This window comes from Lissotriton helveticus, chromosome 9, assembly GCF_964261635.1.
Source record: "Lissotriton helveticus chromosome 9, aLisHel1.1, whole genome shotgun sequence".
NCBI classification, from domain to species: domain Eukaryota; kingdom Metazoa; phylum Chordata; class Amphibia; order Caudata; family Salamandridae; genus Lissotriton; species Lissotriton helveticus.
This window is the reverse complement of record NC_136070.1, coordinates 1,244,957,437-1,244,983,721: the sequence shown is the minus strand read 5'-3', so window position 1 is coordinate 1,244,983,721 and position 26,285 is coordinate 1,244,957,437. Positions and strand designations below refer to the sequence as shown.

Genomic DNA, 26,285 nt, shown 5'->3' with positions numbered 1-26,285 from the left:
TGGTGCTAGGATGTCTTGAGCATCCTTGTGGTAAGGAAGGAAGTAACCATTTTTGGGTGTTAATGTAATAGTAGCATAGACCTCAATTACAAGTGTGCCGTACATTGCAATGAACCTGGTAACAGTAGTTACTGGGTCCTTCGAAATTGCAAGATTTTGCTTTAAACATGGAGATTCCAGTTACTGAAAGCCGCAATTTGTTTTAAAGGGGGCGTGGAACGGGTTGAGAAGAACATAAAGAGGTTTTTGCGGATACACTTGTTACTGTGTTTTATTCTGCCAAATCTCATATTTCCCATTATTTCTCCACCTTGAAATTACTAGGACACTTAAATACTAATTCTGGTGGTGGCAAAATAAAAGGGATAAGTTGGGGGCACTTGTAATCGAGGCTTTTATGGTGCTGAATACAAAAGAATAAAAACAATTTGTATTCCTTATATTTTTTGCAGTGTGTGGCAAACCTTCACATACATTTCCAAAATCAGATCTCTGCATACGTTTTTTTTTTATATGCTGTTGATAAAGTGCTGGTTAGTACAAGTGGAGGAAGTCATTTTAGATAATCATGATTTTTTGGGACAGCTGGAATATAAAACATGCTGCCATGATACTATTCCCTTTAAATATTTCAGAAATATGTACTGGGCTCTGAATGTGTCAGAAGGCCTCCGCCTGTGGGGACTGGGCATAAGGCATGGCTGCAAGCCTCCTGATATAGCCAAAGACCAAACCCTGTGTGCAATGCCCTTTTGGTGTGGCTGAAGGTTTTTAATTTTTTTTTTTTATTTTACAGACTTTTATATATCGTGAAGGTTGCGCCTAGTGTAGACTGTGTGTTCAGGATGTGGCTTCAACAGTGGTATATGTTAGGTACTAGAGTCTGTAGTTCTGGGCAGAGTATATAGCTTAGGATACATCCCGTACCTAGGACAGTAGCAATCAAGGTGAACAGCTAAAGGTCACACATAGTGCCTGCGGAGCTTAGCATCATGCTGTCCTCCTTGTGTGCAGAGTTATTGGGTGGAGGATGTCACTGCAGGCCATATCTTGTATCCAGGGCCTGCAGACACTGTCAGTGAGTACTGTGGTATGGGGTAAATGCAAATTCATTACAATAAATCTTTAAAAAAAGTGAAATAACAAACTGTTGTTAAGCAGAGTTAAAGCTATTATAACGTTCTAATCCATGTTCTTAAAAACTACTTGCATTCTCTGGAAAAACGTTCAGCTGAACGGGCATTTTGATTACCATCCAAAACCTAAAATCTTCTGAAAATCCCTAGTTCTGGTTAGCTGTTGACTTCTCAAAGCCTCATAGGTGATATCGATGACAACCCTGAGAAACCACCGCAACCTCACTGAGGGGACACCCTTCGCAGGACTTTTGTCACCTTCGTTGTCTCCCATTCAAAATGCGGCCTTTCTTTGTATTATTCTGCCTGCAAGGACATGGTGCAGTGCATCCCATAGAAGTTCCATGCAAACTGGATGCAGACAGACTTCATGTGTGCCTAAGGTTTCTTTGTTCATGATGCGGAGTCAAGTGGATTACCTTCTTGACACATCCAGAATCTCCTCCCAGCGTCAGGGTAAAGGATTTCTTCTTTGCCAAGACTCTGTGACATGTAAACTTTTCGAGTGCTGAGGGATCACCTGAGCTCAGCATGGCCACAGAGCGTATGAATCCTACTTAAAGAGGACTCCTTGGCTAGATTGCTTTGTTTATTTCATTAAAAAAACAAGATATAATTTGCAGGTAGGAAAAATTAGTGTTATACATTCTATCCCCTCGTGTATATTGTGCCATAGGAAATTGAGCTCTCCCGTGGATTACTGAAAACTGACTTGCACCTCCGTCCATTTTAAAGACCAATTCCTCGATAAGAAGTTCCCTCTTGTAGATTGCATTATTTATCACACCCGATAAATTCACCTGGTGCAATAAGTTCCACACATTACCAGTTCTGTCCCAAAAATGGGTCTTGTTGAGTATTTTGGTGCATCGAGCACCAAATACTGCATGTCCTGTCATCTATATGGCCATTTTTTCCCATAGTAAATTTCGGCATGTTTAGCCTACTGGTATTTTTCTGGAGCTGCAGACTTTTTCACATCCAGCCGTGGGCTAGGTATATAAAGGTTCTTCCTGTGATTTCAAGCAGTGTACCTTGTTTTTCTGCCTATGTACGTGTAAAAATATTTATCTCTGATTTGCATTGTTTTTAATTTTGATTAGGTAAAAGGCGAAGGTGAGGAGGATGGTCATTTGGAAATACGTGAATCTAAAGTCAAGGGTAAAAGGTAAGACCTGGTTCCCATGTAATAAAAAAGTTGACCCGAATGCTTTGAGTGACTTTCACTTCAGGGGCCGTTATACTCTAAATTGTTCAGCTTTTGTGGTATTTGAATTTGTCAGCAGTATTGGCTGTAATGACAATACATTTTTATCTGGGGCGTTTGAGTTTGTCGGCGTTACCTCCTGTTGTGCAAAATGTTATTTATTGAAAAAACCACTGGCAACAATGACAAATTCTACATACTTCTGCAATCAAGTATTATGTTAACACTATGCTAAGCAAAATTTGCTGTTTAACAAATTAAAACTCAGCAGACTGGTTTTACTGCTAACATTCAAACACATCTTTCTTTATGATACCGATCTCACTAACACATTCAAATATCACCAGTTTACGTACCCTTCATATAATGCACCCCAAATGCCGTAGTGTTCAAGTGTTGAATTATTTCTGGCCTCCACATCACAAAAAAAAGCTATTTTCACCTCCTCCGATTTGGAAGGATCTTTCCTTTTATTCTTTCAGCTGAGTCGTACATCAATGTAGATGGTCATTAGCTCGGGGATAAAGTATCCCAGCAGCATCTTCCTTTGGGTTTTAAAAAGATATACAATTTTAGTACTTTGAGCTAAGGTTTATTGCTGCCTCACGAATCGGTATCACATTTTTGAAGGCTGTAGCTCTCTTAAGTAGCTGAAAATGAAACCTGACATTCCCTTACTTTGCCTTTATCATGCAGGATTTGAAGCAGGCCATCTAACGTCATAAGAGCAAACCAATACTTACTCTTCAACACTGGTCTTATTTTACCTCCCAAATTACTACAATCCGGCCGAGGTAGAAGCAGTTGTCGTCAACAAATTCAATGTCATTGTGCCTCAAACACTCACATTCTAAACTTTGATGCCTTTTCATGCATTTTTCTAATCGTGTTGTTTTATCTCTCAAACTTGTAAAAATCTCACATGTCTTCAGACGTTACCCGTCTGATGTTAGAAACATTCTTTTTGTGCGCTAAAGAAGCTGGTTTGTAATATTAGGACTGGTATTAGAATCCCAGTATGGCGTCATATTTGGATCCCAATTTCTTTTTTCTTTTCCTTCACCGTAGAAGGGTATTTGTACAGCTTTTTAAAAAATTGATTGGGAAAAAAACGAAATGTGCTTTTTTTCTGTACTAGTATTATTATATTGCTCATCATACATACTCGTTGATAAAATTCTAGTCAGTATTTCCATATTTTTACCAATCTCTAATTTCACATTCACGTGTATCCGCTAATTTTCAACTACTCTCCAGTACCGAAACAATGAGGTAATGTGATGGCTTTCACAAACTGCCCAGATGCTGATGTGTTTCATCGGTCCTACCTGCTTCCGAGCACCGCGAGCTGGGCTGCGTCACTCGGAAGCCTATAAAGTCCTATACCATTTGGAATCAGTTAAAATACACTGCACAAAGATATTTCTACCTGCACCAATTACAGAAGTGTTCATTGATTGTCTTCAAGATTGCAGACCAGGGGGTAGAGCGGTCTGGATCCAGTGATTATGCCGCTACCTACTAAACAGGTCTCTTTTTACCTAGGAATTGCAAGTGGAGATTTTTGTGATGCTGTAAACACTTGACATATTTGATTGTCCATCGTGTGTTTCAAAAGAAAACTTTGCTGTTTTGCCGTGCAAAAAATATCTCTGCTATCCCTGTCGTAGATGTCTCTGGCTTGATGAGGACATCAATCAGAGGGATAGTTGTACATTTTTGTTCTAAGAGCACCTTAAATGGAACATTTATCTTTAAGGTTATTATCTTTGAATACACAGAGAAAGGCTGCAAACCATTTTTTTCCACTGATGGTCATAAAGGTTTGCACATTGCTTTCCAATCTATTTGTTGAACTAAGGCGCATTTCATGTGTAAAATAATATATATAACTTTTTCTCTTTCAGTGTAAAACAGTTCTTGGTTAAGTTGCCATCATCCCTTTCTCCTGGATCCAAAACTAAAGTCACCATAGAAACAGTCTACACACATGTCCTGCAGCCATACCCGACGCACATAACTCAGGCAGAGAAGCAGTCGGTCATATTTGAGGGAAATCATTACTTCTTCTCTCCGTACCCAACTAAGACTCAAACAACCCGCGTGAAGCTTGCTTCCAGAAATGTTGAGAGTTATACCAAGCTCGGAAACCCTACTAGATCAGAAGACGTCATCGAGTATGGGCCATTTAAAGACATTGAGCCATTAAGTCAGGTATGCCTCAGAATGTCTCTTGGACTCTTGTGTTCTGTGTTTAATATAAACTCTGTGTATGCCAATTACAGCGCCTCTTGTCACTGGCTTGCTTCATGTGGGTGTCTTAGCAATTGTTGATTTAACCACTTTGGAAGCCCAAAAAGGAGTCTGTTCTGTGAATTGCTACCTTCACCAACAACCTGGCATATTTTGGGCTGAAACTTGAGTGTTATCTATGAGGGTTTAACTGTCAGCCCCTCTCTTTGTAGATGTTGAGATGTACCATTCACAGCTACGTTGTCTGTTGTGTTTATTCTTGGGTTCTTAGAGGTAACGGTGTGCATGAGGGGTGTTGCTTCACAGGGTACCAGAGGTCTGATGGACATTGGCCACTCAGTAGTGTTCCATTCAGCCCATATGCATAGAGTGAGTATAATTGTTTGTTGATCACTTCAGCTAAGTGGTTTATGTTGGTGATTCTGAAATACGAAAGACTGTATAAGGATTGGATGTAGGCAGACTGAAGTTCTCTGGGTGGATCCTGAGTGTTGCATGCCTGTGCCAGCCGGAGTTTGTGTATATATATATCTGGTCTCGCATTCCACCGCATGTCTCAATCGGGTGCTCAGCTGCTGATGTTCCATCACTGATGGCTGTTCCTATATAGACTTTTTTATGTCCTCCATGAAAAGGAAACTTTCAACGTTTGCAGATTTTCCAAAAATCATCGATGTCCTTTTAAGTATGACTGAAATAAATTGGATGAAAGTTTTCAGACTTAATTTGTATAATGGATTATGGATTTTTGCTTTCTGGTTTTCTAGGAATCCAAGTCTTCGTAAGTATTAAAAAACCTCCTGGCCACCACTATAAAAACAAAAAACAAATTTCAAATCCTTTAAAAACAAAATGGAATAACTTTTTTAAAAGTATAGCAGATTAATGTGAACGATAACCAGTGGCGGCTGCTGTGGCATTTAAGTGGTGGGCAGGGAGGGGGCAAGGGAGGGGGCAACGCTGTGGGCAGTGCGGGGAGAAGAATATAAAAAAAGTGCTTATATGCTGTCTCCTGCACCTCTGCTCCTTGACTCCCGCCAGTCCACAGGCTCCCCTACGCCAATCCAGATGCTGCTCTCGTGCTGGTATTCCATAACTTGAGAGCAGCGCTGGGATTGGTCTGAGCGCTCTGGTTCGGTCAGTTTGGCACCCTAGATGGCCGGCTAAACAAACGTGCGGACTTGCAGCAGTGCCACCATTCCTCCTCCGTGCTGTCGCGTCCATCAGCATGTCCCGTCCGCCCTAGACTCTGCTTAAGTAAGTGAGGTAAATAAAAATGATAACCCGTGTTACCATTTTATTTCTTATGTTTTCACTTCTGCGAGAGGATGATGCTCCTCCAGCCAATACAGTGTCTTTGTTCTCCAAACCTGAAGGACCTCAGTGAATTATTATGAAGTGCTAGCCGTTTAACGTCCTCCAGTAAAAACCCCTCTTATACTCTGAAGATGACTTTTCCCCTACCATAGACTCCTCTGGGAACTGGTTCCAGCGCCCCCTCCCCGGCTCCCTCTCCTCCCACAATCCCGTCCCTCTCAATGGTTGCATCTTCTCCTGGCCCTGTCACCTATAAAAGTTTCCTTCCCTCCTCCGGCCATTACGTTCTACTGGCCATGGCATTTGCGCATCTTGGTTCGCGCTGATGTTCTACCCCTTGTAGCAGCCCTTCTTCCATGTCTGGGACTATTTCTGGCATGAGGCTGAGATACGTTAGTAGGGTATTGAGTTTTATGTGAAAGTCTTTGTTATGTGCTAATAGTAGCATTTTCATTACGGTTTCCTATTTTCAATATTTATTTTTCTGAATTATGGTAGATAATTTTCAGTGTTTCCACTAATTCTGAAAATCAAAGGTTATCAGCGTTTATACGCGTCAGTGCCACAAACATATGGTGCACACTGTCTTTGTCAGTGTTTTATAAAATACACTTACAGATGATTTATTAATTTAGAAAAAATGTTTTATTGCTGCCCCTGTCCCACATCCAGAGTCTCTTTTCCATAGTGCCACCGTTCCATGTTTTCACCTCCCCACATCTGGTCCACAGACACAGCTAGCTCCTACCCCTAGACTGTTGGTAGACATAGCCTATCAAACCCCTGCCACTTGTTCCAGGTCAGGGACCCCAAACCAAGCCTGTAAGGACAGCTCGCTAAGTTTTGCTTCTGGCAGATGCATTTTCCAATCTTTTACTCCGCAGGACTTTACCTCACAGGTTGTGTTTTTAGGTCGAGACCTGCGTAGGCTGCGCTTGCGCAGTCGCAGGGAGAGATCTTATGTTGACAGTGTGGGGACTTGAACCCACCCCTCTTCTCCATTGGCTGGCTTCCTAAACGGAGCCAGCCATTGGAGGAGAGGGGCGTCACTCAGTTCAAGACAGGATTCGGAGGTGTTCTTTTGGTGTTCTTTCTCTCCCTGACGTCATCGGCAGAGAGCAGCCCCTCATCACGCTGCCTGCATGCTCAAGTCAGCTCTCAGATTGGTGTTCCTTATTAACCAATCAGAGGGCCGACTGGCATGTGCAGGCAGCGTGAGCAGACTCTGCCTCCTGCATGTCCCAGGGCAGTGGGACCCGTACACCACGGTATAGAGGTTTGATGGGTAGGTGGGTCTGGCGGCCGTCTCGAAATGAGGCCTGTGATGTTCGGGGTAGGATTCTGCATTTTTGTGACGATCAGGGCCAATAGTGAGGCTTTATTTGTGTGTGTGGGTGGGGGTGGGGGGGGGGGGGGGAAGAGTTGTGTGTTGAAATTGTATCCTTTGTACTATATTAAAAGTGCCTCATACCAGTTAGGAGCTTATGATAGCCGTTAATCACTTACCTTCCACGTTGTCGCACCCTAGGTTGTAGACCGTCAATGTGACCTATTAAATGGGTCAGTGGTGTATACTTTCCAATCTCCATGGTCGGGAACTGACCTTGCTTGATCAAAGCGGATGTAAAGTAAGCAGACTACCCGCCCACAAACGGTGTGCTGCAGGCATAGCGTCTTTCATACACTGTATAATGGACATCCTGGTAGCCTTTGGTTTTAAATCTCATATGACATGCAATAGGGGCTTTGGGGCAATCTTTTCAGTTTACTGGCACGTTGTATTACCACTCGCGTACATACTGTGGTTACTGGCCACCCCGTTTAAGCAATTCATGTACTGTGCGCTGTAGCGTTTTGCCTGTTCACATCCATACTTACAGTCCATTTACCTATTTATTTATTGCGTATGCTTTCTAAAATGCACATTCTACCCTTCCATATGTATATTGGTTTTGCCAATACTTTTTACATTAAGAATAGAATACACTGTATTGGAAGATCTTTTAGGCAAACGGTCTGCTTGGTTTTTTTTTTTTGTATAAAAATGCATATGGGATTTACTTACACCCCCGCAGTTTAACGCTCAATTTGGTGTGAATACAATGTATTACAGGGTGAGCGGCCTATGCTACGCATTACTTGCGCGCCTGTATGTTGGCGGATCTGCCATGTTAGGGGTATTTTATCAATTGGTAGAGCATGCTTATGAAAATGTTCAGCCACCCGCCACTATGCCTGACTCGGTGGCAGTCATAATCCAGTGGTGCGCTAAGAGCAAACCCCAACTTAGGAAACAGGGTTTGTCTGCACTCATGGGCAGCTCTGTGCCGTAAGATTGGGTACACGTGTCCACGTTCTGTATCAAGTTGCTTTGAAATGTTCGCACATCCTCTTACTGTCTGTTGTGCTTGTTTTGCAGTTTATTTAAGATGCACTGGAGGTGAAGTGCTGGTTTAACTTCGAACATGATAAGCCGAGTGAGCCAGGAGGTTGAACAGATTTCTGTTTGAGTGGATGTTTTATTTCATACTTCGAGCTGCACAGCCGGTGGTGTTAACCCCTTCAGTGCTGCGCGAATTTCGCTGCAGTGCTGAAGGGTTTAAAACCGTATTGGCTCATGACGGAAATGTTCCCTCATCCGCACCGGAGCACCGACGCTGATGACGGAACCGTTCCGTCATGAGCATGCAAGGGGTTAAACATCATTCTCTTTTGGGTGTGGGTGTGGCGCTCTGTGTGTGGCGCTCTGTGTGTGTGTGGCGCTCTGTGTGTGTGTGGCGCTCTGTGCGTGGGTGTGGCGCTCTGTGCGTGGGTGTGGCGCTCTGTGTGTGGGTGTGGCGCTCTGTGCGTGGGTGTGGCGCTCTGTGTGTGGGTGTGGCGCTCTGTGTGTGGGTGTGGCGCTCTGTGCGTGGGTGTGGCGCTCTGTGCGTGGGTGTGGCGCTCTGTGAGTGGGTGTGGCGCTCTGTGCGTGGGTGTGGCGCTCTGTGCGTGGGTGTGGCGCTCTGTGCGTGGGTGTGGCGCTCTGTGCGTGGGTGTGGCGCTCTGTGCGTGGGTGTGGCGCTCTGTGCGTGGGTGTGTCGCTCTGTGCGTGGGTGTGGCGCTCTGTGCGTGGCGCTCTGTGCGTGGCGCTCTGTGCGTGGCGCTCTGTGGGTGTGGCGCTCTGTGGGTGTGGCGCTCTGTGGGTGTGGCGCTCTGTGGGTGTGGCGCTCTGTGGGTGTGGCCCTCTGTGTGTGGCCCTCTGTGTGTGGGTGTGGCGCTCTGTGTGTGGGTGTGGCGCTCTGTGTGTGGGTGTGGCGCTCTGTGTGTGGGTGTGGCGCTCTGTGTGTGGGTGTGGCGCTCTGTGTGTGGGTGTGGCGCTCTGTGTGTGGGTGTGGCGCTCTGTGTGTGTGTGTGTGTGTGTGTGTGGCGCTCTGTGTGTGTGTGTGGCGCTCTGTGTGTGTGTGTGGCGCTCTGTGTGTGGCGCTCTGTGTGTGTGTGGCGCTCTGTGTGTTTGTGTGTGGCATTTGTGAGAGATTAAGCTATTGGCATTGTAAATGACAATGCCATTTTTCAAGCCCAACACATAAATGAAAATGTTGTAATTAACCCTGCCAATAGCTCTAACTTTTGCAAAGGCGAGACCGTTGCATTGTAAATGCTTGTAATGGAATTCACTGAGCATTCCTCACTGAGGATCAGTGTAATAAAAAAAGGAACAATACAGATAGGTCACCTCAATAAAGGAATATTTGGCACTGGGAAAAATCCAGTTGCCTTGCTAACATCTCAATATTAAGTTATTGTATACACACAAGTTAAAGCAGAAGAAGTGAGTCTTTTAACGCTGTTTGTTTGCACCTCTGGCCCTCCTCGCCGAGTGCAGCGCCCCCTTCATACTCCACACCCGAGGTGGGCAGCCGCAACTGTCTCCTGTTGGTGGGGATGAACCCCAGAATCAAGGCAGAGAACAGCCAATTAAAGAAGTTTTATGTTTATGCTACGTATGTACTGCTGGGTCACCAGATGACGCCAAAGTATTATCAATCTAATAAAATTCAGCGTTTTGCACTGAAAAAGCAATTGGTGCCGCTGAATGTTAGAGGCATCGTTTGCAGGTGGCATCGCAGTGGTGGTGCTTGCTCAGCATCTTCATGGTGACCTTAAATTGTTTGTGTGGGTGTAAGATCCAGGTTGTATTCATTTGCAGAAATCTGTTGCTACCAGATAAAACTGAAGAGTTGGAGACCTGGCAGTGCGCAGAGATCTCCATTTCTATGATCATATTTGTGAAGGGTCTTTACTGCAATCACTGCTCCATAAAGGGGCAGCGAGAAGAAGGAAGCGAGGCGCTTGCTCTGGTCCATGGGACCGGTGCCTGCTCTCTCAAGTGTCCACAGCAGGCCCTCAGATGAGCTTGCTCTGTGCACATTATACAGACTGACACGGTTACTCTGTAATATTTTATTGCATTTCCTTGTGAAAAGAGAAGAGGACTCTCGGTGGCATCCTTTCCCTGAATTGCAATATTGTCCTTGGCAACTCCTTTGCAATTTTGTGTCATTTTGATACATGACAAATTGACTAGCAACGTCTCCCAGTTTCCTCGCTGCTGGCTTTGTGACGGTGAAAGACCTTTAATACATTGAGCCCCAATACATATAGGGGCAACTCTCGCCTAAACTTGAGGCACTCAGGCTGACACCTTGTGATCAGCCACCACTACGCCGCTGCTGGCTTAAACATTGGGGCTGCAGTAGGCTGTGTTTCGCTGGATTTGCCACAATGGTACATGTAGTTGTAGGTGTCTTACACTTGCTTCTGCCCAGAAGCATCCTCAAAATGTCGGGCCTCTGCTTATATCTTACACAGAAGCTGAGGGTGTTGGTCATGGGTGTGAGGTGTACCATGTGGCCTAAAAATGTGGGGACTCTGTTTATATCTTACATAGAAACGTAGGGTGTTAGTTGCTCATGGGTGTGAGGTGTACCATGTGAGCTCTGATTTAAGTACCAAGTAATGTTATATATTAACCAGGTGTCGTGAAGTGGTTGATCAAATCATTTGTTTGTGCTTGTCTGTACGCTTGCAGATGGCTGTTTGCTAATATAGATGTTATTGTTCAGTATTTTTAGTTAGCATGTTTGATCTTTTATAAGAGATTTTAAATTATCCTTCTTGACAATAAGATATATTGTATGTTGTTTTACTTTTGAAATAGTTGATGTTTTTACTTTTTATTTCTGAAAGGATCCCCTTAGAGTGCATTATGAAAATAATAGCCCTTTCCTGACGATTGCCAGCATGACCCGGCTCATCGAAGTATCTCATTGGGGGAACATTGCTGTGGAGGAGACCGTTGACTTGAAGCATACAGGCGCAGTGCTTAAGGGTCCCTTCTCAAGATATGACTACCAAAGACAGCCTGATAGCGGGATATCTTCTGTCAAATCATTCAAGGTATGAAGCATCATTGTACTGCTTTTTACTACAATTTCTGCTGCAGGATATCTTTTTATAGTACTGATGCTTTCACTTTTCTAAGCAAGTTGATGAAACCACATACGTTTTCGAAACCTGTTCGGTTCATTGAGTATGTGCTCTAGAGATATGTAAATCTAAAGTACCTATGACAAGCCAGTTTCTGAAAATCGGTGACTTAAGCTTCTGGTGCCTGGACAAGAAAATGGATTAAACATCATAGCTGGGCTTTGATGTTTGATAACATTCTGCTTTGTATCCATGTACGTGTGAACTTTAGTTCAGGGCCAGAAGGAGTCTTGTATGATGGATTTTTGCGTTTAAGGGTATGTGCATTTAGAGTGCAACCAGAAAACCTCACCATTAGGTCTTGTATAATACCAGAATGCAAAGTCCTTTTTTGTTTTTGTTAAACTATCCTCAGAAGTTATTATATACAGAACATGTATATCCTTGCTCTGTCATTGGGTGGTCATTTTAAGAGCCTTAGGCCAAGATGACCGGTCGAGGGTGCGTAAGGCAAGAAGCATTCCTCAAGAATGGAGGCGTCCTGTGCATTGGATCCGGTGAGGAATGGATCTCAGGCCATTTTAGAGGTTCATGCGAGGGGTTATGGTTGACTTCCAGCAGCTCATGAGTTCTACAGCATAAGGAAAATGCTCTGTACATTCTTGGCATGTTAAGTCTGAATTTCTAAGGTTTCCCAGCCTATTCAAAGTAGGGCTTTGTGGTTGATGCACTCTGGGTTGAATTGGGCATATCTGGTTTCAGGCGGCCATCACTGGCGCGATGGGTTTCTGCTGCAGAGAGCCCGTTGTTGTCCTAGCTACTGCTTTTTGAGTTTAATCACGTTAGCAATTAGCTGCTGAGGAATGACTTCCTCTATTTAAGCTGTGTTTAACCTAAAACATTGGAGCAATATATGGAATAAAAGCCTTGTGTGGGTGTACTCTCAAATGGGTGCACTGTAAAGTAATCCTGGTGCACTCGCATGTATTTTATGATCTGCTGCTAATAAGCACCAAGCACAGGTTACCTGGCTGGTCCTTGCCTTCTTTAAAAGAACATTTCTTATTTTGAATGTTCTTAATTATTGCTCAGAAACCTTTCTGAAGGGCTCTTCAATGTGCTAGGCAACTCCTGATCTCTGATAATACACATCTGCTTATTCCTGGTTCTGGGACCTCAGCTAAGCTAGAAGCTGCTTAAAGTATATTTTCCTTTGCTTCTGCTTTTGCATATTAAAGCTACTTTGACTTCAAGGGGCTAGTAATTCTTTTTTTTTCTCTTTCTTTTAACTTGCCACTTGACAAAATGTTACTTAAATCTACTTGTCCTGTAAAGGAAATCTCTTGCCCCACCTATTCCTTATATCCGTAAGATAGGCTGATAGAGGCACATGCTGAGTTATTTAAACTACTGGACAAAGAGACTGTTTTAAACAATGCAAAAGTATAACTTCCTTTTTACGTTGTTTAGGGTGCGATATTTGTGTCTTTGGTGTGACATTGGTGCAGTTCAGGAGTGTTTCAACATTGATTTTTGAGTGCATTACTTTGTTGATGTTTGGCTTTGTCAGCGGTGTACTGTGAGTTAGCTAAATCATTATCATTATGACCTGTCAAAGACAGGATACAGACAACTATTGCAGTAGGTGCATTAATCCACTCATCTAGCACTTCTAAAACTGTGACCAACACATTACATTTTCTACTGTCATTGTATTGACCCACTGAGCTCAGAATTTGTAATCTGAATACTCGGTCTACAGTAGGTGCATTTACCCATTGTTTATGCCTTTGATGTGACCCGTGACCTGCAAGTTAAATGTGTATCTTTGTAGTTGGCTATTGAACCATTGAACTATCCACACAGATCTGTACTTTTGAGTTTACATTACACTTGAGCCCTGAAGTGGGTATATTCCTTGTGGCATTGAGCATTTTAACCTACGATGTGACAAGTGTGCTTGTTTTTCTGCACAGTTTTAATTATTCCTTATTTCCCTTTCTCTGTTGTCACACGGTGGTTCGTTGGCTTGTATTCTATTGTATTCCTTGATTTATTTTCCCGCACCCCTGTATGATTTTTCATATTCTCTGCTTCCTGCTTGGTTTTCCCAGATTCTCTCTCTTAAGTATCTGTTCCTCTGGCTTTCTTGTTTTTTCCCTGCATCCCCATACGATTGAAACTGCTGGTTAAGGGCAAGTGGAGAAGATCGATTGCTAGCTGTTTTTTTTTTCTGATAGAGCGTGTAAAATCTCTGGACCGGTCCAGCGCCTAACCGCTCTTCCTACTCTTGTAGACATACACACCGTTTGGAGAAAGACATGCACACCTGCACAGGCACACGGCCTACCCTTACCAAAACCTACCACTCTCCCTTCTCCCAAAATCTGCAACTCATGCCTGTGTATGCACTTTCTGCTATGTCACATGTTGTCGTTAAAAGAAACTACTCACACTGAAGAGACTTTGCTATGCCCAGAGCACGCCCACCCTGAAGACACACACACGCGACAGACACACCCCTACACAGATACTGTACAAACATACATGTCCTGAACAGACCCGTGTATCTTGCACTAAAACACAGTCTTCCAGATATACTCTGCACAGACACACACAAACCTTGATATACACACAGGAACGTACCCCTGCATGGACACGCATGTCTGTACAGTTAAGTACACTTGTGCAGACACCACCTTTGCTCACACACACGTACATATATCCCTGCAAACCCCCAGAGACGCACACCTTGCTTGTACTTCCCAAGCCTAGAAAGACAGACTTTTTATCCGATACATATTTTGCAAACCTTTGATACACCCACCAGCAAACCCGCTGACGTACAGGTTGTGAATGTCGCTTCGATCGAAGGGTAGGTGGTGGGAGTGCAGGCAGAGATGAGATGGGGCCTTGTGAGTCAGGAGAGATCAAGCCGCCTAGCTGAAGTGGATGCTTGAACTACAGAAGCAGTGCATGCAGAGACTGCCTCAAATGGAGACTGTTGGAAGTTTAGATCAGACACCTAGGCAGTCGCTGAGACAGCAGTGAGCACCCTGGCGTCAATCTGAGTTAGCCGAAGAGACTGCCACATTGGGACTGCATGCAGCTGAAGTTCTGGCAAAGAGCGAGGCATCCATTTGCAGAGTGATGATAATCTCAATCTGACGACCACTGGAAGTGCAGCGACTGCGTTAAAGGCTTTGGGGTCAACCCTCCATTTGGTTTAGGACTGCTTCCCTCTTGGGCCGATTCAGTGCAGCTCTTCACGTTCCTCCTTTATATAGCATCCTTAAAAGTTCAACATACCAGCTCAGAAGACACGTTTTGTGCTACAGCTCTCATCATCCTCGCCCCTAATAACATCGCTGTTCCTTTTTTTTCTAACATAATATCTAGTTCTCCAGCAGGCAAAGTAGATATAAAGACTTCTTGTCCCCTGCAGAATATCACTAGTCTGTCAACAGAATTTCCACTGCTCCTAGCACCACCGTGGTAGCTTTCATCAGACCAGTCTCTCATCTTGCTGTATCCTTCTAAAAATAGATCATCCCAAGCTAGGCCTTGAGGTAGTGCATTAACAGAAGTCCAGCCATTATTGGCTCGGTGAATTTATAGAGCGTATCGGAAGGCACTTGATGCTGTGATTTCAGAATGAGGTCGCCACATAAGCCAAATCTGTGTTTTTCCAGCAGTAAAGGTGTTTTTGTCTTTTTGGAATTTGTCTTCTGATGGTTTAAACCCTATTGGTTAAATAATAAAACTGATCAATAAATAATGCGCCTATTTCTTTTTGTTTCTCGTTTTTTTTCCTTGTAGAAATCTTTGATGCATGTAATTGCTTATATAAAGCCAAGTAACATGACATTGTTTTAACTTTGTAGACTTAAGTATTTGCCCTGTTTCCTGTTCCTTTTGCAGACCATCCTTCCAGCTGCTGCTCAGGACGTGTACTACAGAGATGAGATTGGCAACATCTCCACTAGCCATCTTCTTATCTTAGATGATTCGGTTGAACTGGAGATCCGGCCTCGATTTCCCCTGTTTGGAGGCTGGAAGACCCATTATATACTTGGTTACAACCTGCCAAGCTATGAATACCTTTACAATCTTGGTAAGCAGTTATAGATTCGGTTTTTCCAGTATCACGCTGTAGACTAATTTATAAAAGTCTTGTATGTTTTCGCAATACCGTTGTTTAATGAATTTATCTGACCTGCAAACCTAAACTTCTTTGTGGCCTCAATGGGCAACAAAAAATATGCGCGAGCCTAACAACACAGGAGGTCAACAATGGGATGGATAGAACCGCATGAAGGAAATTTCCCAGGGCTATTTAGGTGGGTTAGGTTATTTAACGGGGAGGGCAGGTAGAATTTGTAACGTGCCCAATTACTCTAGAGTATCCTGGCGCGATGTGGTCGCAAGCATGTGGCTAGAACAAGAATTAATAAGCCTGGTTAAAAAGATGAGTTTTGGTAAAGCCAGATAGTCTGGCATAGGTTGTTTGTCAAATCATGTTTGGTGTTGTCGTGGATTTTGTAAAACATTATAGTAGGGGAGCCATCAAAGCCTCAATAATAATAAAAAAAATTACTGAAAGCAAAAATTGCCATAGTTGGCCCTGGTATAGAAGTGAATTACTTTGTATGGATGCCATTACTCCCAGAGAAGGTAGCCAGTGGCTGGAGTGGGCTGACCCATTGCCATTATATATGTTCTTGAACGCAGAATAGACATGTGAATGACCGAGCCAGTGGATGAAGAGGGCTAACCGAAGACCCCTATGAAAATAAATATTTATAATCTCAAATGGTCATGGCTAACTCCGCACCTAAAATCAGCAAAAGTGATTTAAGAATAGCATTTAAAACACTAATCGTCTTTTTGAGGGAGACTTCTCCCAATAGCATATTTATATGCCCTGTTGGCAAAGGCAAGAGCAACGATGAAAGCCAATCTGCCAATATCCAAAAAAGAGTAACATTAAAAGGCAGCTGCAACACTCTGCTGTATTGAAGTTTTTTTCCCTCCGATCCCTCCACTTATAAATCTCTTCCAGGTGCCCACCTGGATCCAGGAACTTTTTTACCCTCCGCAATAGCTCTCCTGTCGTCTTCAGCTGACGCCACATGGCTCCAGCCGTATCCCTCCCCATCCAGGATGTGACCTCGGAGTATGTAAAGTGCTCGATGGCACACAGTTCTTGTTTTTTCATTTCTCATCAAGGCTGGTCCAGGGCTCTGCTCAATGATGGTCTCCATTCCAATCCATTCCCTTCGCTTGCAACAGCAACTAGATCAAATGTTTCCTCGCTAAGATCTTGTGATTCAAACCCTGCTCAAGTGCCATGAAAATATGTCCTTTCCATCACCACCCCCTGTTATGAATCGTTTTGGCCACCACAAGTGTGGAAGGGTATACTCAGATGTGAGTCCCTTGCTCACTGCACCATCAGGATTCAAGCAAGCCGGGCCGAAGACGGCTGCAATGCCAGAAACCGGTCCCCGGAAGCTTGTTTCCTTTCCAGTGAAGAATTGGCTTGGTAGTTTGGTCTGCCATGTTCCCATGATGCACTGGGCCAGGGCCAGACTAATTTGCATGTAGCCAGGTTCTGAACTGGGATGGTGCAGTGAGCTAAAAAACGGTGATGGATCAAGCCCTGATCTCTTGACTGGGTAGGAGTGTTCTGCTGAATTCAGATACACTGTCCATCACCACCCCCTGTTATGAATCGTTTTGGCCACCACAAGTGTGGAAGGGTATACTCAGATGTGAGTCCCTTGCTCACTGCACCCTCAGGATTCAAGCAAGCCAGGCCGAAGACGGCTGCAATGCCAGAAACCGGTCCCCGGAAGCTTGTTTCCTTTCCAGTGAAGAATTGGCTTGGTAGTTTGGTCTGCCCTGTTCCCATGATGCACTGGGCCAGGGCCAGACTAATTTGCATGTAGCCAGGTTCTGAACTGGGATGGTGCAGTGAGCTAAAAAACGGTGATGGATCAAGCCCTGATCTTTTGACTGGGTAGGAGTGTTCTGCTTAATTCAGATACTCTGTCCATCACCACCCCCTGTTATGAACCTTTTCGTACCCCAACACTAGCTGTGTGGGGTGTCTGTGCTCCGAATACGAGCCCACGACCTGTGAATCCTGTTCATTATTGCTCATGAAGGTACCTGGAGTAGGAAGCTAACCTCTTTGTGGCTAAGGCCCACATGAATGCATCAAAGCATTCCCTTACCCCTTCGGATAAGACATAAAGCAATCTCCTAAAATAAATTGCACAAAAAGCTCCCTTGGAAGGGAAGGTATCCTTCTTTTCTTACTTGAGGCCTAAAATAAATTGCACAAAAAGCTCCCTTGGAAGGGAAGGTATCCTTCTTTTCTTACTTGAGGCCTAAAATAAATTGCACAAAAAGCTCCCTTGGAAGGGAAGGTATCCTTCTTTTCTTACTTGAGGAAAGTATCCTTCTCACTTGCCTTCTCTGGATAAGGGTAGCAGTTGCAAGGGTAAAAGTGTGCCGAACATCCGCCGCAACCTTGAGAGCAGCAAGTTCTACAACCCTTTTAAGAGATTGTTTTTCCCTTAGGATAAGCTGAGAACATATTAGACTGGTGCTGTGAAGAACGGTACGGATGTCTCCATCTTTCTACCCTCAAACTCGAGGCTCATAGCTAGTTCTGTGCCTGCCTTTTAGAGGAGCATCACTCTTGGGACCATGTGCTTACAAGGAGATCCAAAGAACAGAAGCTGAGTCTCTGAAGATTGCAGGATTGGGAAAGAAATAGAAAATTTCGGTAAAGATCTTTTGTGGTAGACTTTTGCCAGGACCCTTTCTAGAATTTACGCTATTCCCTGATGCCATGCTCTTCCTCACGTAACTAATTCCTCTGCTGAACATCCTGAAACTAGAAATACTGACATCACCGAACCATGCAGTTTGAAGTCTTCTGGCAGGCCATGCTGAATATTTTCCTTATGGCACCTATATCCTTTGGTCTACTCCCCTTTGGAAGGCCCATTACAGGTTTAGCGATTCCGGCGACCCAGCAGTCTCCTGGCTATACAGGCCCTGGTCATGTAAAGCCAGAACCCACCAAGGTGCTGTCCACCCTATGTTCAGGTCCACCTATGATGCAGACTGACATGCCAGCCTTGGAGTGCCACCTCTAAAGTCCCTTGTTATCATCTGAGTATCAAATGAAAACGTTTGAGCCTGATTTGAGGGCATGCTCTTGACAGAACACCTTCCTTGGGCCCTGAGATTTGACCGTATTGAGGAACTTTGCGGTATTGACTCAAATGCTCTCTTCATGCCCCTGAAATATCTGGGCCCTAGAGGTGATGCCCATGGAGGAAAAACAGTATAGGGTTTAAGGTGCCAGAAAGGGAATTTGTTCATCAAGATGACTTTCAGATTCAGATTTGTATTTTAATACTTACAAAAATCTAATCAATAACTGCTATAACTTTAGTCAAGTTGTAAGGTTCTGACAATCCATACAACAAAATGACTGTTCGAGTGATATAGTCAGACTAAAGATGAAAAACAACACGGGATAATCTTTTTGAAAAAATATTTCTTAATTTATATTGCTCATAAATTCATAGGGTACAAATCAACAGTTCACGCTCATTGCAATGCTTTACAAATGAAAAAGGAGTATGACAATTCTTCCTATAATTCATCTGAAAAAGTCCAATCCAAGATAAAAATGACATCTATCTTTTTTTAATTATAACGGTCATTTATACAAATATTCACTAATGGAGAACTTGACTAAAGTTATAGCAGTTATTGATTTAATTGACTGATCAGATCGCTTTATAAACGTACCGCCAATATCTTTTGTTTCAAAGTTTTTGATGAAGCTCATATAGGGCTGTATGAAGGTGATTTTTCACTGCCACAAATGTCCCCCACTGATAGTGCGATCAAGATCACATTCTCTCACAATAATCGAGAAGGATGCTTCCATGCAGACAAGATAGTCTAGATCCTTCACCACAGCCAACCATCTCTAATTTAACTGCCTGACTACCTTACCCAGTACCTACGTTATTGCCATTCGAAGGCTTCACCCATGAAACGTTTGGAAGGAAGCAAGTTGACCATATTCAAGAGTTTCAAATGCCTTCAAGTGAAAGAGGGGTTCTATATTGGTACCTAGATTAAGATCGATCGGAGAACATACTGTTCTAGACGGCCGTACTGTGTATTTCACATTTGATTAAGTGCTCCCTACAGTTTTCATTTGTGACCATACATTACTGCTTACTGAAATACCCATTTCAGCCAGCTCAGCTGCATCTATTCTGTAGTTTCACAGTGGTTAAGGATTTTTAGAGGTACCTCAAGGCTACCGTGCCGAAAACCCACCTCTGCCCTCCTTTTAGGAATAGGTCTCCTTCCTGGAAATTATAGATGGATCCACTTTGTGAGCTAGTGCATAACCGGGATGAGGTTCAAGCAAGATACTTTGAGTACATAGGCTCCTTAACATTACCATCATTCACTGTGCATGGCTGGATGAGTGAGCATATGGGTAATCAGTTGTTGCCTCATATTCACCTACTGTAATTTCACATCTGTCTTGCGATTCAGTACAAAGGCAGTACTACAGCGTCCATTGCCAGATTTTTGTTTGACTCGTTTAGATCAGTGTATTGGTCACTCGCTAAATAATGGGATACAAAACCTAGAAGTATCTCATTGTCTTGCAAAATGTAAAGCCCTGTGCTTCCCGCTGTCTGTGCTGATGCCACTAGGCAGTGGGAGCTTAATAGATTCTTTAGAACAATAGTACTGCCAGATTTGTTAAGGCTTTGATTGCATACATTTTTTTGGGTGTAGTTGAGATTTTCATCCTGATGCACATTTCTCTCCACAGGAGATCAGTATGCCTTGAAGATGAGATTCATTGACCATGTCTTCGATGAGCAGTTGGTTGATTCTTTGACTGTGAAAATAATCCTGCCAGAAGGAGCCAAGTAAGTCCTTTCATCGTGCAACTCGTTCACTGAAAAGGGTATTGGTTAAACCCGCACAATTGTCAAATCCATGCTAAAAGTCATGACATAAGACATAAATGATCCTTAATGCATGATTAGAACTAATATAGTTCACAAAGCATATTAGGTGTTATCATGAGTAAGTAAACTGGCATTGTATTTCCCCAGCCTGCAAGCACTTTAATTCCTTAATCTGCTCTGTTGTCTGAGCAAATATCTTTTCAAAATCATGGCTCGCATTAAATATTCAAATCCCCTGCCACCCTTCTCCCTCATCCTGTTGGTGATAGTGTTTTTATTTTAAGTGGGTAAGTTTATTGGGCTCTTATTATAAAAGTTTTCCGAGGTCTCAAAATTGTAAGCATGTATCTTTAATATCAGTATGTTCTTGTCTTTGTTTTGCCAATCATAATCTTTTTTTTAAATGAAAGTATTATTGATTTCTACAAAAACATAAGCCGTTATGACTGCATGAATCTCCATGCGTTTCTAGACCACACTTTGTTGCTTTATACCTAAACAAAACTCCTGGAGTGTAATCTAGTCTTCCTTTGGGGTGTAAGGTGTGGCGAAAGTTGCAAAACTCTGAGATACCTTGTGCTAATATTTGTTATGAAACATTTGTACGGTCATAAAGTGGAAAGCTAGAGTTTTTTCCTTTAACCCCTTGGGCACGGCCGCGATTCTGCGCCTGTGCGGCCGTTTTAATGAGTGGGCGGGTTCATGACGGCCCCCAGCCGTCATCAGCACACACCCACAGTGATGCATGACGGCTGGAGGCTGTCATCAGCATGGAAGGGGTTAAAAAACAAAACATTTTTACAAAAAAAAGGATCGTTCCAGGTTAGCGGCTGGACTGCAACAGAGCGGCTGCACCTGTTCTTGGTCTCTAACCGCAGGTAGAGTATGGATGCTGCTGCTTTTCTGCCTGCACTTGTCCCTGCTAATTTCGATCTCCTGAGCTTCAAATTGTTCTCTACTTGCCTGCCCCCCAACCCGCAACTCCCTCTAGTACCAGCTTCTCCCGCACACCTGTTCGGGGAAGGGTTTCAGCTGCTACATCAGGATTTTCTGGCACGTTGGTCCTCCTGTGATGGGCAATCTTGTGTGTATCCTGGTCTGACAAAGGTGACCTTGTTCAGAATACTTGAGTTCACTGATGCAAACAGACTGTTTCCGAATACGCCAGGCCTCTTGGGTGTGACTAAAATCGTCACACACCTCTAGCATTGTAGTCTAGTGGTGGTCACTTACTGTTACTTCCGTAATACAACAGAACTTCCTTCCCTAGAATTATGAGTTCAGCCGGATGTCAAACCTGGAGCCCAGTTGTTACAGAATTGGCCGTAATTTGAAGGCTGTGGAAGTAAAATGGTAAAATGTAATACAGAAGCAACTCCTCCGTTAGTGAACGAAAGTAGAGCTATATTTACCGAGTTCTGGAGGAAATTGAAGTAATATTCAGTACACTGTACCCTTTTTATACAACATATATGAATTTTGATTAGAGTATTTTAGATAACTTATGTGTGTATACCATTAATGCGTAAGGAAATACTACTAAATAATGTAAGTTGGTTAATGGTAAAGAGTTGGTTGACTGTCAGATTAATAATTTGTAATATAGTAACAAAACTCTAAATGTTGGAGAGTAAAGGTTCTATTCCTTTGTTTAGTATATTCTTTCATAGTATAAAAATGCTCAGTGTGTTTTACCAATCATTCCTATTGTGTAGCAGCAGTTAATATTTTGCTGTGCTGATTGCTTTCTGAGGACAGTATTTAAAGTACTGCTGTTGAAATATTATCACCTCATTTGGAGTAAATCTTGAGGTTACATGCTTCTCATAAAATGGCATCGATCATTTTCAGTCTTAAACAAGTTTGATCTGTCTTACTAGCCCTCCTTAAATTCGTCTTACTAGCCCTCCTTAAATTCGTCTTTCTGCTTTTCATTTTATTTCACTGTAATTAGCATGTATTACCACATTAAATGCATGTGTTGTGCTAGTGATTTAAACTATGGAAGTGGCTGTAAGGCATTCCAGCTCCACTCACATTTATGTGGTGTATCAGCCGAAACATTTCCACATTAAAACTTTACATAGCAGTTTTCACACTGCACGTGTGTTTGGGTCAGTATGACACATGTAAAGTAAGATTTTTTTTGTGGCTGGTGGATGCTCAGTATAGCTATGTCAAAAGATTCTCCTTTATGCATATACATAGTACCATATTTAATGTATAGCTAAGGTTAAGTTGTGGTTATTAATCATCTTCAAGAGTCTTCTTCAAATAGGTAGTAGAGTGTGCAGGAGAGAGTGCATTTCGGCAGGAAGAGAGTTCCATTGCAGGGTTCCAAGTAAAAGAAAGACTGAAATGAAGACGCTGCCTAGCAGATGGAGGGTTGGGTGCGACAGTAGGTTATGGGCGGTAGAGCGTAAGTTGAAGGTTGTGGCTTATTGAATTGAATGAGTTATTTTGGGTGAAGCAATAGAGTAATGGCTTGTAAACCGCTATAGTCTAAGTTGACAGCCAGCAGTGCTGTTGAGGGTAGTGAAAGGTAAGGAGGGTGAATGAGGACATTATAAAGAGTCAGTGTCACAAAGTTTAGGGCCTTGTCCAAGGGGCTAAGGAGCATAGGCCTAGACCCATTAGAAAACTATTATAGTATTCGGATATGCTTCTGACACGAGAGGACCTCAATAACGTTGGTAGGGGAAAGGGAATGTGTGGACTGATTTTACAAATAAAATGTGCGGTACCTAAAATATGGCTGGTGTGCTGTGTTGGTTCTGAATGTTTCCATACTCAAGTGTTAACGTAAATGCCCCGGTTTCTGGCTGATCGCTTTGGAATTGGGATATTGGGAGGACATTTAAAGGGAAGGGAGGCATGTGGTTGTCAGAGTGATTGTAAGGTAGATTTTAATGACTCAAGCATATGACATTTTAAATTAGACTGCTGATGGACGGCTGTTAAGCAGTTTGAGCTCTGTGTGTGGAAAGTAAATGTAGAAATTAGATATTTACTTAACATCTGCATAAAAATAATAGAAAAAGCAAAGCAATTTGACTCCTGTGTAGACTCTCGAGTGGCTCAAAAGTTTAGATCTAATGTCAACTTGATAATTAAAAGCAAATGGGTGTCCAGGATTCATTAGGAACCAGAAGAAACTACCACAAAAGGTTCCTAGCAGGGAACCTATCTCAGATGGGTCACCCATTGAACAGTCCCCGCCAAGACGTGCCTCTTGTCTGACCTCACACCTACAGTCTAACATCCTGAAGATGGCAATCTAGGAATAAGAGATCTACGCCTCCTGAATCTATGATGCAGACATCCGAAGATGAGATTAATGATTAGTGTTCCTGTAGCATCTTCACTTAATAAAATTTAAAAAACTTTAATGTACTAGTACACAAAGATTGTGTATTGAAATGAAAATGGAAGAACAGTAAAACTTATTTGAGGGAACTCTAGACACCCCCATTTGGCAACCAAACCGGCAAAGGATGTCAAACGAGGAGTATGTTTTTCATGCTTTGACTCAGAATAGTGAACTATGGAAAAGAAGTATTAACAGGTACCTTAGGATCCAAAAATGCTTACCTGCAGATTCTATCATTGTTGCTACAACCAGGAACAGATCTGGAGGACCAAAAACAGCTTTGAGATCTCAGCCCAATCAGGAAAACAAGAAATTGGGTGCTATGGCTATGGGGATCACCTTTAATTCAACTTATGCAGCACCTGTATCACTAGCTCAACTGCCGTACTGCTTAATTATGACTAATGCCAATTGAAGGACCATTTCCCAAAACGACACAGGCGGAAAGGATAAGGCCATTGAACGAGAGGGTCACAGTTTAACCAACAAAAACATTGTTCTGTCAAAGCCAGACAGAAATATCTTCCAGACAAATCCTCACAATAACCCTGTTGTGCAGACGCACATACCTCTGAGTTTTCAATTCAGACCAGAAGGACACATTCAGTAGGTACCTTTGACGGGGTCATGCATCATGCAACATTAGAGAAGAGCCCACATTAGAGAACACACTCTGTACTAGCATTGTCTGGGAGAACCCAATAAAGGCGATGGCCGTATTCTCGCCAGGCTGTACCTGGAAAACTTTCTTGAAATGAAGCGTTGGAATTGACCATAACAAACCACCTAGTGGAAACCTCCAATATACACGAGGAGCAGTAACAGAGGTGCCCTACCTCGCGGCGGAGGAAGAACTGACTTCGGAAAGGGCAGACCTCCTGCAAAGCACTGATTGTCAAAGTATCCTTTCCCTCCTACTGACAGCAGCATCGCAGTCAGGAAACATGCCATGTTCCACACATATCTTTGCGAACTAATACGTTCGGACCAATGGTTGCAGTTGAACAAAGATATTGCATTGTGAAGAGCTGCAAAGAATTCACACACACTAAATGTCCTTAGCCCCTTTCCCTGCTTCCCTCCTCACCCCATGCAACCACCTCACTCTCACATTTAAAAATAAGCTCTTGCTCAAGTAGGTGCTATAAAGTTTAGAAAAAGTGTTAGTGCAGGAAGTACCTCCCAGTCCAATATAACGGTGAGTGTTCTCTAATTAGTTCCCCATTGCATTGGAGGACTAGACATGAAGGCCAGTACAGGCTCCTCTAAAAACAAACTGTGATGCAAGAGTTCAAGAAGCCCACCTTACATGACGTCCTAGTATTATATAGTTATGGCAGTGACCGCATTATATCAGACCTCTGTTATTACCTGTCTCTGAATGGGTCACCGCTCATATTATGCTACGGTTCAGGTTTAGTAAGGATCTGGTTGTCCTCCTTTTAACTGCACAAAGGATGGGTTTCTGTTGGGGCTCTGAATGTGCTCCTGTGCATGCAGAGGCAATGCTTATTTTTTGGCACTATTTAGACCACTCTTATTTTCCTTGTGGGACTAGGAATATGCTAGAGGTCACGGTACAACTACTTTCTAGACAGGCCGTGTTCTGATTATACAGTTGCTCTCCTCTTTTTCTTATCTTTATTTCCGAGATCGGGTGTTGTGAATTCTTGTGGCATAGATATGTTTACGGTAAAGCCTTTTATAATGTTATGAACTGTTTCTGTAACCAAACCTAGGGTAGACTTGTGGTCTATTGCCCGAATTGTGAGTGGAGATCAAGGAGAACTTCTGATCACCTCCACATTGTGTACTATTCCGCAATTGAACGTATCCCCTGTGACTGAACTCTGTTTGCCAAAATTGTAAGCATCTACTAAACTGTACACCAGCAGGTAGATGGACAGTGTGGTTGACTTAGTCAAAATGTCATGCTTTCTTCGTGATGTTCTTGGTTTCACATTGGATCTGAATCTATAAAATATGACCATGCAAGAAATTAAATCATGCCTTGGTGAAATGGTATTTAAAGTTGTCTTAAGCATGTCATGATTGATTAGCAAGACTGTATCTTGTCAGTTTGTAACAGTTTTATTTCAAGTTGCCAACATTTTTTTAGAATGCATTTTACATGGCATAATTGGTGAGCAATGGATGCATAAATCGCAATCATTTGTTTTCAGTGCTCACCTGCGTGTCTTTAATATTCGCGTTGTTATATCTAACACAATGTGAAAGTTCAGCTTGCACACTCTTATCTACAGGAACATCCAAGTGGACAGCCCCTACGATATCGATCGGGCCCAGGATGAGCTGCACTATACCTACTTGGATACATTTGGTCGTCCTGTTATAGTTGCTCATAAGAACAACCTGGTGGAGCAGCACATTCAAGATGTTGTGGTGAGTTTCTTTGGCTATTGCTGCAGATCTGCGTTGTATTACAAATCTGGGGGGTTTTCAGCATATTGTAAATTTTTTATTGAAATGGTGTTGCTGCTTTC

At 43.0% G+C, this 26,285-nt stretch overlaps 1 protein-coding gene and 1 non-coding gene across 2 annotated transcripts in view; both read left to right on the top strand.

Annotated features, from left to right (window-relative positions):
• The window catches only part of RPN1 (ribophorin I), a 47,263-nt gene that overhangs the window by 14,002 nt on the left and 6,976 nt on the right, over positions 1-26,285 (top strand). Inside the window, exons 2-7 of the mRNA XM_078661769.1 lie at positions 2,240-2,304; positions 4,251-4,557; positions 11,140-11,349; positions 15,301-15,493; positions 20,270-20,369; positions 26,046-26,184. Of these exons, the coding sequence (XP_078517895.1) occupies positions 2,240-2,304; positions 4,251-4,557; positions 11,140-11,349; positions 15,301-15,493; positions 20,270-20,369; positions 26,046-26,184 (1,014 nt within the window). The remainder of the gene's footprint in view (positions 1-2,239; positions 2,305-4,250; positions 4,558-11,139; positions 11,350-15,300; positions 15,494-20,269; positions 20,370-26,045; positions 26,185-26,285) is intronic.
• On the top strand, positions 8,136-8,260 carry LOC144783549 (small nucleolar RNA SNORA65). The gene has a single exon (XR_013601506.1). It is a non-coding gene; the product is annotated as a small nucleolar RNA SNORA65 (small nucleolar RNA).